Source organism: Felis catus, chromosome X (assembly GCF_018350175.1).
Source record: "Felis catus isolate Fca126 chromosome X, F.catus_Fca126_mat1.0, whole genome shotgun sequence".
NCBI classification, from domain to species: domain Eukaryota; kingdom Metazoa; phylum Chordata; class Mammalia; order Carnivora; family Felidae; genus Felis; species Felis catus.
Genome location: NC_058386.1, coordinates 25,838,381 through 25,849,908, shown reverse-complemented (window position 1 = coordinate 25,849,908; position 11,528 = coordinate 25,838,381). Strand labels below are relative to the sequence as shown.

The 11,528-nt window shown below is 48.4% G+C and overlaps 1 protein-coding gene across 1 annotated transcript; it reads right to left on the bottom strand.

The window, feature by feature from the left end:
• Positions 1–4,529: 4,529 nt before the first annotated feature.
• Positions 4,530–9,466, bottom strand: LOC101083912 (melanoma-associated antigen B1-like). The gene is made up of 2 exons (XM_004000391.6): positions 9,314–9,466; positions 4,530–6,110 (listed from the first exon to the last, which is right to left on the bottom strand). Exon 2 carries the CDS (start codon positions 6,062–6,064, stop codon positions 5,084–5,086), a length of 981 nt encoding a protein of 326 aa, XP_004000440.2. The 5' UTR covers positions 6,065–6,110; positions 9,314–9,466; the 3' UTR covers positions 4,530–5,083.
• Between the last annotated feature and the right edge of the window lie 2,062 nt (positions 9,467–11,528).

Here is an 11,528-nt window from a genome sequence, read left to right as displayed (position 1 = left end):
GGACGCTTAACCAACTGAGCCACCCAGGTGCCTCTCTACACTTTGGTTTGTTGTTAAGGTTATCTATAGGGTTCATATTTTTACTGTATTAGAGGTTAGTTAACACACAAGATCAAAATTCGGCAAAAAGCTTTGATAATAAAATAATAGTTAATGCATATATAATGCTTATGAATTTGTGGGCTCTGCTATGAATGCCTTATGTTTAATCCTCAATATCATTTTATAGTTAGGTACCCAATTTTACAGATGAGAAAAGAGGCACAGAGGGGCTAAGTAATTTATCCAAGATCACACAGCTAATAAATGGTAGAGCTGGGATTCAAACACCAAATGTCTAACTCCAGAATCCCATGCTCCTAAGTACTGCGTGTTGTCTTTCTAGATAGTGTGAGATAAATATGCCCCATGAACTAAGTAGAAAGCCATGAACCATCAGGAATTTATCCTCTGATACAAATTTTCTGTTAATCTGCCATCTTGAGAGAGAACAGTTTACGAGTAATACATTTTTTGTATTTTATAGGTGAAATTATTATAGATCATTTACTTCTTCCTTTATATTTTTCCCATTTTAAAGGTTTCCCTAATATCTATAATTGGCATTTCTCATGCCTTTTAAAGTTTTTCTTAACCTTTAATTTTTTTTAATGTTTATTCATTTTTGGGAGAGAGAGAGAGAGAGAGAGAGAGAGCGTGAAAAGGGGAGGGGCAGAGAGAGAGGGAGACACAGAATCTGAAGCAGGCTCCAGGCTCTGAGCTGTCAGCACAGAGCCCGACGCAGAGCTTGAACCCATGGATTATGAGATCATGACCTAACCCGAAGTCAGATGCCCAACCAACTGAACCACCCAGGCACCCCTAAAATATTTTTAAGAGTCCTATGTGCTACCTGTGGAATACAAAGATGAGAAATTCAAATCTGAATTGCTTGTAACCATTGCTAATCCTTAACGTACATATTAGTAAACACCTTGTGCCTGATGAATAGCCGCAAAACTCAGCATCTTAACACAGAGGCCCGGAGTTCTCAGGGACCTATAGGCTGGTTGAGGTGGCTCTGCTTCATGCTGTAAGTTGCCAGAACCAGAGAGAGGGATGGTTGGGACTTTTTCTAATGGTGATGGCAGTTATAAAAAGTGAGAGAGATCTCATATGAGCTGTCATGGAAAGATCCTGCATTCACTTCATTAAGTTAGAAGGGCAAGTTACAGAACAATATGCACACTGTTGCCTATGTATGCCTAAAAATGCTATCTTCTTAAGGCACATCTAGGTATGAAAAAGCCTCAAATCAGTTTTAAAATGACACACATCAGACTGTTCATTGTGGTTCCTTTTGAAAAGGGGGTGGAATTTTGGGGGAATGTTATGGGGGGGGGAGACTCTGATTGACCTGTGTTAGAATTTTTTATAACAAGAATATATAAACTACTATTAGCTTTGCCATTAAAATGTTTAAATGAGGCTAACAACAGAAATACCAGTTGCACACGACTCAGATGAAGTTATTGCTAACTGATGCAATAGAGGAAACCTGAAAGCTGAATGGCTTAATGTAATCAGCACTTATTTCTTGCGTACATACTACCTGATGGGGGTTGGCAAGAGACTCACTGCTACGAGACGACCCAGAGATCCAGGCTGTATCCATCACGTGGCTCCACATGTCAACACGGGCTCCCCAGGATTGCTGCTGAATGGAAGAGAGAGCCTGGAGGTGGCATACCGGCTCTAATGTGCTTTGGCCTGGAGGTGATAAACATGCTTCTGCTCATAGGTCAGTGGTAGGGGTTAGTCACATGACCCTCCCAACTATGAGTGGGATGGCAATTGATGGCTTCTGCATTGTAGGTACTCAATCAGGAGCAACTGTTGCAATTGATTATAACAACAACCTTCTTCCCTTTTTCAAAAATGTTTACTGTTTTGAGGAGGGGAGGGGCAGAGGGAGAGGGAGGGAGATAATCCCTAGCAGGCTTTGCCAATGTCAGCACAGAGCCAGATGTGGGGCTCGACGCAACAAACCATGAGATCATGACATGAACTGAAATCAAGAGTTGGATGCTCAAACGACTGACCCACCCAAGTACCCTCAACCTTCTTGAGGAAGTTGGAGGAGTTTCTGAGAAGGTCAAATTTACCTTGAAATTCATCAATTATTCTTCTCTTGCGTACAATGTAACTGATGTTTTCAAATATAGAATTACCATCTAATTTTCAAAAGGGTCCTATAAATCTCAGCAGGGAGGGCTTACCCCTTGTCCCTCAACAGCACCTTCCTGCATGGCCATTTGCAATAACCTGTATAATCTCAGTAGGCTGAGAATTTTCCCCTACTTTTTTAGGTGCATGGTCAAAATCATGGCTACCCACCACCTGATGTGAACAGGTGCCATTAAGTACAGTATGAAAACAACATTTTCCCTGGGACAGATACAGACAAGATTCACTGGAAGAACAGTGAATCCTTTTTCCTTTTTATTGAAACTTAGCATGTGTGCCAAGATGAGTTTTTGGGAATTGAGCCTCAGCAGACATTTGCTTACACAGTGGTTTCCTGGGTCCTTCCTCATCTACCACTAGGCAGGAGGCTTTGGTTCTTGACCACGTAGTTAAGTTCACTCATCAGTGTACAGATTCAATGACCACATTCAAATAAGACACTTCATTAAAATTCTACTGCAAATATCAAGTTGTTTCCAAAAAAGTCTTCTCCAGCCTCAGAGTTACAAAGGCCCTGGAGATTCGATGTCAAATCAGAGTACTTACCAGCTGAATTGGCAGCAAACCTTTTAGAGTGAGGTGGAGGCACCCAGGGGAGATGAGGAGGTGTCTAGACCTGTCAGAATTACACAGAAGGGCAGTTGCTGTCAGAGGAGGGCCAGGGTGCTGGATGGGAGCTTCAGGGAGTTGGAATGCTCTAAATCAGGGGAGGGTGAGGCCTGAGAGCTGTCTGTTCCCCCAGGAGCAGGGTGCAGCCTCCAGGGGAGGACCCAGGAGAGAGCTGGCCTGAAGGTCAGGTCCAGGTATGGACATGAGGGCCCACTGGGGAAGTCCCAGGGGAGGGAGCCGTCATGCAGGAAAGCGCCGGGAGTGGACATTTGTGCTGAGACCAGGGCAGAGCCAGCTGTCAGGGGGACCCTGGGGCGAGGGGCCAGGAGATCCTAGGGACATGAACCCCGGGGACAATCCCCAAATTGTGCCCGATTCTCATTTTTATCTTTCTTCTTTTGGCCACAGGGTCCTTCTTTCATTGCCTGAGAGACATCATGGCATAGCGAGAAGAGAAGGTAATCAAGGAACAGGTAGGCCTCAGGCTGGGAGGAGTGGCACAGTGGGGGCTCCAGAGCAATCAGACTGAGCTCTATTCCTGGTTCTGTCACTTCACCAGCCATATGAACTTGGGAATATTTCAAGTTCTTCGTCTGCCAAGTGTTGGATAAGCCCTGTCCTGCAGGAGTGCTAGAACATATGTAATGTATGTGAAGTATCTCGCACAGTGACTGGCAAATACTGGGTCTTTAATAAATGGTAGTTATTATTATGCTTGTTTTCACACCAGAAGAAACTTCCCTCATCTCTGGGAATTTTTTTGTTTTTGTTCAGGAGATTTCAGAGACTGTAGTACTCTAGGACAAAGAAAACCACGTTGGCCTAACTGCTGCTTAGCAAGTAACACTAAGTAAAATTTCCCCATTATAGAGTATGTTCTTTAATTTGGATGCAGGAATTTCACCGGGATTCAACCCAAAGCTTGTATAATTTATGTCAAGCACCAAGATTTCCCCTCCCTCCCAACTGCCCTCCCAACAAAAACAATGCTATTTTCATTTGCCTCACCACCACCAAAATCTAGTCCTATTTTGACATTTTGTCAAGTTACATTCAACATAACCTATTTAGCAGAGTAGGGTCTGGTTCCCCCAGGTCAAAGAGTGCCAGCACAGCGCTTCTTGGCATCCTGCTAAGGGAACATCGCCCTTATCTCTGAGAAATTCCCAAAGACAACATTCATAAAACACTGTGCGCACCAAGCTTACCCGCACCTGCACAAAAGCACCAACCACCTTCTAGTCCTTCCCCAGTTGGTGACGCTCTGTGGTTTGCCTACAATCTCAAAGTAACTGTTAAGGACAGTGTCTCACTCGAGTTGTCTCTCAACCCTGAGGCCCCCCATCTGAAGGTCTGGCCCCTGCTCACGACAATCACAGCCCCACCTAGCCCAGCAAGCAGCTCACTTAAAATTACTTTGCGGCAAGGAATCTCCAAAGCCCCAGACCCCAAAGTGTCCTGGCTCAGAGAATTTACACTTTAGTACTTTCACCTGACCCCCTTCCTCATTGTTGTTTTTTTAACTTGTCTTTTAGGTATTAGAATTCATCACACCATCTTCCTTATATAGTAACTGCCGTTAAAAATCTATGCCAGGTGCAGGGTCTTCTTTATCGTCAGCATCATCGCTACTAATATATAACCTTCCAAAGAGCAGACACTCAATTAGTGGTGAGAATAAACTGGGCACTGAGTGAGGAACGTAATTTATTATTCTTTAATTTTCTCTGAACTCTTCAATAAATTAAGGACATTGAGGTATATATCCTTGAATTTCACAAAGAGACAGACAAAAATAAGACAAACCAAGATGTAACTACATTTTACTTTGTTTCTATTTTAAAACTAGAGCTATATTTTTGCTGGTTCTTTCCTATTTCTGAAAAAAATCCCCATTCCAGAGCCATATTATCTTGTTCTGGAACTCAAAGAAGACACAAGGATTTTCAAGCTACATTACACAATACCAAAACTTACTCTTAAATCTTATTCTTAAACCTTACTCTTAAACCTGATAAACGGCAATATGTGATCCATGTCATTTATAAACTTGGATTCTGAATCTTATTAGATTCTTCTGAAACATTCTCTTTAAACATTCTTTTAAAACATTTGTAAACTACTCAATGCACAACAGGAAAACAAAGAAGATATATTATGGTCTCTCCAACCCCACCTTAACCTCTCACTACTTAAAAGGTTGGCAGACCTCATCAAACACAAAGCGAAGAATCTGCCTCAGCCCTCTCTACGGAGGAGCAGAGTGGCCAGATGCGGCCCGGACTCGGGCTCTCTCTTCCTCATCTCGCAGAGCCTCTGCATAATGGTACGGGAAGGCACTGGGGACGGTGTCGTGGACCTTGGCCAAAAACTCGAGGATCTTCATCTTGCTGGTTTCAGCATGGGCTCTCTGGCCCCACAGGAACTCATAGCGTGGAGGATTGCTGTCGGGCACCTGGCGGTACTCCAGGTACTTTTCCTGCACCAAATCTTGGGTGATGAGCTTCCTGGGATCCCCGAAGACTGAATGCTTCCTTCCATCATAGACGCCCAAGATATTCAGGAATTCCCAGACGTCTTCTTCAGAGGCTTGATTGCCACTCAAGAAGATGACACCCAAGAGAGGAATGAGCAGCCCGCTCTTAGGTAAGCCAGAGCCAATGCTCACACTGCCGTCATCGGTGGTATCTAGGATGCTGACGAGGGTGTAGGCGAGACCGTTGGGCTTGACTTCCTTTAACTCGAGGCCAAACACCAGCTCCAAGTGCTCAGAAGCTCTCTTGAGGATCTCAGGGAAGTGCTCCCTATATCTTCTGGTGACAATCTTCAGCATACTTGCCCTCATAATGGGCTCTTTCATGTTATGCTTCTCTAGCAGGAATTCCATCAGCATCCCCACCTTCCTGGTTAGAGGATCGTTTTGAGGTTTCTCAGCAGAAGTTGAGGCCTGGGACGAATTTTTACTTTCCTTAACCTGGCTCTTGGCACCTGCCTTAGATCTTCGCCGTGAAACACGCCCAGCAGGCTTGGCGGTGGCTTGGCCTTTTTGAGGCTCCTGGGAAGTGCCAGCAGCAGGGGAGCTCAGGGGAGCATCCCCAGAAACAGGAGAGGAGGTGGACTCTTCAACCTCTGTTGCGGCAGCCTGAGCACCCTCAAGACCCTGTGATGCACTTCGGGCCTGGCGGCGTTTCTCGCGGGCACGGAGCTTACTCTTATGGCCCCGCGGCATGGCTGGCTCAGGGACAGCAGGCAGTGTGGGCAGGAGCTACCGACACCTGGAGCAGGGAAGAGGAGAGTGTGAGCCCCTCAGCAGGGAGAGACCACCTCTGCAGGTTTCCTGAGAGGCACGGCTCTGGGACCCCCCAGGGCTCTTGCACTTGGTCAGCCTGTCCCCTGTGAACCCAGTGGAGGAAGCCAGATTAAGTGAGCCCCAGGTTCCAGCTTGCCAGCCCTGCCTGTGGCTCACTGAGGTGACAAGTGGGACTGGTAGCAATGTACCTTCTCTGTGTTCAAGGATAATCCACGATTATCACATCAACTCTTGGTAGGGCCCAGGACCTCTTTCTTGTGCTTCCATGAAATTGACATGTCGAAGCTCCCTGGAACCCACAAGCAGGAACTGAGAAGTGCTCACAGCACTGTGGGGCCCTCTTGCTGCGGGACTTGTTGGTCCTCAGTCCTCACTCAGTCCTCATCTTTTCTACGCCTAGAGTTTGGGACCCTCCCTTCTATTGACAGGTGTTACACCCTCAACACAGGATCTCACCTCCCTTAGACTTGATACAAAGAAATGAGAAGGAGTCTCAGCCTAATAATCCATCTTTGGGCCTTCAGGGGCTGAGCATGGGGACTAGGAAAGATTCTGTTCCCCCTACTCGGTGGAGGGCAGTGGTGGTGGTAGCTTCAGCTGTCCTCACTTTGCCTCTTGGGAGGATCTGGGACTCCCCCTCTCATGACCTGAGGAATTCTCCTCGTAATAAAGTCCACAAGTCACTGAGACCCAGTGGTAGAAGTGAGGGGTGGCCGTATTTGGCCACAGTGCCCATAGTCTCTAGAGGCTGAAAGCTATAGCAGGTGGGCTGAGGCCCTATTATGTGTAGTCCTCACTTTTTACTCAAAAGATGGCCTGGGATTCTTCCTGCTACTGACCCATCAGATCAATTTTCTCACTCCCCTGTTATCTCTGAGTGGGACCTGATGGGCACCTCTAATGAACAACTATTCCTGGAGACTCCTGGGACTGACGAGAAGGAGAGAGATCACTGGGGGCGAGGGGGGGGAGGGGTGCCCTGCTGGTATGGGGCGGAGTTGCACACAGTCCTCAAGGCCCTTTCCGTGAGTCCTGGTGAAACCTGGAGATCCTCCCTTTGTTGACCTGAGCTCCCTCAGGTGGTATTAAGATTCTCGCCATCCTGAAAACCCCAGGATGAAAGAAACAGTGAGCCACTTCCAGTCACCCTATCCATGGACTCCCTGGATTGGTAGCAGGGGTTAGGTTCCACGGACTTCGCCCTTCTGACATCACTTACCTCTTTAGTCCTAATTTGGACACAGGATCTAGGTTCCTCCCTCAGCCCACCTGGGTCTTCTAGGTTTGGACCAAGGCCCTTATCTCCCTGAGGTTTATGATGTGGAAGTGAGGGCTGACGCATCTGGCTACCTCTACCTGAGGTTTCCCAGGGCTGGAGGGGGCAGAACTTCGTGGGCCCCAGAGCTTTGGGTGGGTGCTCATCTCAGTCATCCATCAGTGCCTTCATCCTCACCTCAGGAAGAACCTGGAAATCTTTTGTGTCTTGGCTTAAGGACTATCCCATCATTCTAAGGCCCCTGCCTCGCTGCGACCCCCTAGACAGAAGTAAAGTTTCCTGATCTAGCTACAACTGTGTGTGGACTTCCAAGGCTGACAGGAAGGGATTCTGTTGCCCTCAATGCTGTGGTGTAGGTGGTCCCCTCAATTCTTAGGTCTTTTCCTTGGGTCCTGGCAGTACCTGAAAATCTTCTATACACTGACTTGATGCTTCCCCCACCAAGAAGATTCCTCACTTTCCTGAGATTCCCTGGAAGAAGTGAGTGACACTTATCATGTCACTATGTCTGAGTCTCCTAGTTCTGAGAAGGCTCTAAGTGGTTCACCTTTTTCTGGGAACGGTCTGCTCATCTGTAATCAGTGTCACTACCTTGACTCCTATTAGGAACCAGGTCTCCTTCCTTTGCTGAATGGGGCCTCTCCAATTAGACCAAACGTTTCCTTAAAAGCAAATGAGGGGGTACTTCAGCCAGAGAGGCTGGCTTCCTGGCTTCCTGAGGCTGACTGCACAGGTGGAATTTCTGTGGCCTCCTCTGTTCTGGGGTAGTTGTCTCATTTCTACAGGATTTGTACCCTGACATATGGCATGACATGGGACTCCTCTTCCTCTGCTAAACTGGGCAGCCAACCCTTAAACTATGGCTCAGGCCCGAGACATGCTTCAGAGGAGACTGTGCCTTTGTGTAACCGGCTCACCAGGAAGCAAACATTTAAAAAGTACAAATGACATCACAAGGGCACTAACAATAACAACAAAAACAATAAATATACCAGTAAAAGATGGAGTCTTTTGGGATTCCTCCCTCTATGTGAGTCTACAAGCCTCAAAGCAAAGGCCTCACGTCCATGAGTAGCTAGAAGAAAAGTTAGTGTGCTGCACATCTGGGTGCCTTATCTGGACACTTCCATATCTGAGAGTGGGGGTGCAGTTCTGTGCATTTCCCTATTTTTTTTTTTTTTAATATTTATTTTTGAGCCAGAGAAACAGAGCGCGGGAGCTGGGGAGGGGCAGAAAGAGAGGGAGAGAGAGAATCCCCAGCGGGCTCCACGCTGTCAGCTGCGGAGCCGGATGCGGGGCTCGAACGCACCAGCCATGAGATCGTGACCTGAACAGAAATCAAGCGTCAGCCGCTCACCCAACTGAGGCATGCGGGCGTGCCCGCGGCTCCGTGTTTTGAGGAGAGGTCCCCCTCGTTAGTACGGGTGGGGTGGTCCTACCCTCACTCCTTTTAGGGCCAAGCCTCCTCCCTCCGCCAACCGGGCCGCCTTCCTTAGGGAAGGCCTTTCCCTCCCTGAGCCACCCCCTAGGCAAAACCGGGGGGTTCTCTTAGCCGAGCTACTCTAGGGCATTCCAAAACTGCCAGCAGGAGTGGAGGTCTGCTCAGTCACCCGGAGGGGCGTACCCTCATGAGTTCCAAGGGTCCCGCCTTGTCCCCTGCGAGGTCCCAGACCACCCCCTTTGCCTAAAGAAGTCGTTCCCTTTAGACAAAGGCCCTCCCGTCCCTGAGGCCGTCCCGGTGGCTATGAGGACCACGGCTACGGGACTGCTAGGCCTCACATTCCGCCGGGACCGCCCGGAGCCGGGGCCAAACGGGCCCATGGCGGGGAGGGGTCCCCTCTGTTACGGGGGCGCGGGGAGTCGTCTCCTCGGGTCCCACTCGGCGTCCTCACCTCACTTTCAGCCCGGTCCCGGGAATCCGGCCGCCGCCGAACAAACGCCGCGCGCCCTCCGCCTTGAGGTCCGGGCCCGAAAGGAAGTCGACGCAGCCGCATCCGGCCCTCGGCGGCGGCCGCCCGGGGTCTCCGAGGGCCGAAAGCAGGGGTGGGGCGCTCTAGGACCCCGCCGCCGAGAACTCGGTGGTCCCCGCGTCCTGGCCCAGGGTCCTCCCCACGTCCGTCAGGGCCTGGGGCTCCTCCCCCTGCCGGCCTCCAAAGCTCCACTCTCCTGACTTGCCAGAGGGGAAGCTCTGGTCCCGCGGCGCGTGGCTACCCCTTCCTGGGCTGCAGGAGCCTGGCGAGAGGCGCGGCGCTCTAGGAGCCTCCTTCTTTCGGGAGAGATTCACTTGCATTCAAGGGCCACACCCTGACTCCACTTACGACCTGTGAGACAAGGCTATTCCTTCCCTGCGACTCACGAGGTAGAATGAGGCGACTCCTCTTGGAGCTCTTCTGGGTTCCCCAGTGCTAGGAAAGGCGCGGGACTCTATTTAGCCCCCTCTGCTTCGGGGGTCCCCTCAGAACACTCATGGTCTTCACGTGAATTCTTGTTACGGTCCAGGTCCCTCTCTCTGCAACAGTGAGGCATCTTCCATTAAACGGAGGCCCTCACCTCCCTGAGACCTTCGAGGCTGAAATCAGACTGACATCTCTGCCCGGGGCTTCCCAGGGTCGGCATCAGAGGAGATATTTGGGGCCTCTGTTTGTGCGGTGGGTGCTGCTCTTAGTCCACATTTGGGTCCTCACCTTGATGGAAGACCCATCCAGGTAACTTCACTCTCTGCTTTCCTGTAGCTGCTCATGTTACATCAAGGTCCTCCTTTCCTGAGAATTCCAAGTTGGAAGTGAGGGTGATCCTGGCCTGAGCATGGTCCTTCACTGCCTCCAAGAACAGACAGTAGGGATGCAATGCTAACCACTTCTGGCTGGGGTCTCTCATCATTTCTCATTCATGGTCCTCACAATATCTTTCAGAGACTGGGATTCTTTCCACTGAGCTCAAGTCACCATCTTTAAGATTTTGGATGACCCCAATATGTTGGGAGAGCTGTTTCTTCAGTACTCATTCATGGGGGTTCTCATCTTTGCCTCTCTCTTAATTAAAGGCTTCCTGGGAAACGACATGTACCTGTAAACACTTGACTAGTTTCTCTATTGCAAATCTTGCAGAACATGAGTCTGGGTCCCAAGAGTGCTGCAAGATAAGGAAAGTGCAGCATACATCAGGGAGCCCAGGACAGGTGTATGCTGAAGAAAGAAACAAAAAAAAACCACCACTGATATATTCCTTCTCTTCCCCAACCACACTTAGGGTGGCTCTAAAAGATTTACTTTTTACAGAGAAGGATGGAACCAGATGATTTTGTGAGCCCCTGATCTTTTGAGGATATCTGATTTTTCACAGGTAGATGATCATACTTCACTGTCTCTCTCCTTTATTCATATCTCTTATTTATTTTGATATTCTTATTGCTCTAGTTATGTATTCCAATCCAGTATTTTGGTCACAGCGTTTTTCTTTTCCTCACTTGAGAAACATTTTGGAGTTGAAGAAAGTGAATTCAGTGATCCAGGGCCTGGGATCAGGCTGGGAGAAGCGGAAAAGTGTGAGCTCTGGACAAATTCAGACCAAGGGTCTAGTCCTAGCCCCATCACTTATTAGCTCTGTGAACCAGGTGCATCACAAAGTTCTGTGAGCCTCAGGCCCTGCGTCTGTGAAGTGGGTTTGTTAAATCCTGTCTCACAGGCTGGTGGAACATGGTTAATGTATGCAAAGTACCTGGAAAGATGCCCGGAATGCATTGAGACTTTACACAATGCCTGTTATTACATCGATTCAGATTATTTTGACCCCAGAGGATACCACCCCCACCCTGATGGAATATTTGTTTTAGTCTAGGAGATATCAGAGAATATATGCCTTTTAGGACATGGAACACTAAATCAGTTCAAAATGCTGCTTCTAAAGACACTCTAAGTAAACCCTCCCCCCAATAAATCATATTTCATATGTGGGCGAATCTTTTCGAGTTGAATGCAACTCAAATTTCTAGAACTGGATTCAAAGACTAATTCCTTCCTCTCAGCTGCCCATTTACCCAAACACCCCGATCTTCATTAATTTCACCATCACCTAAAATCCATACCTCCCTTCAAGTTTGCAGAATTA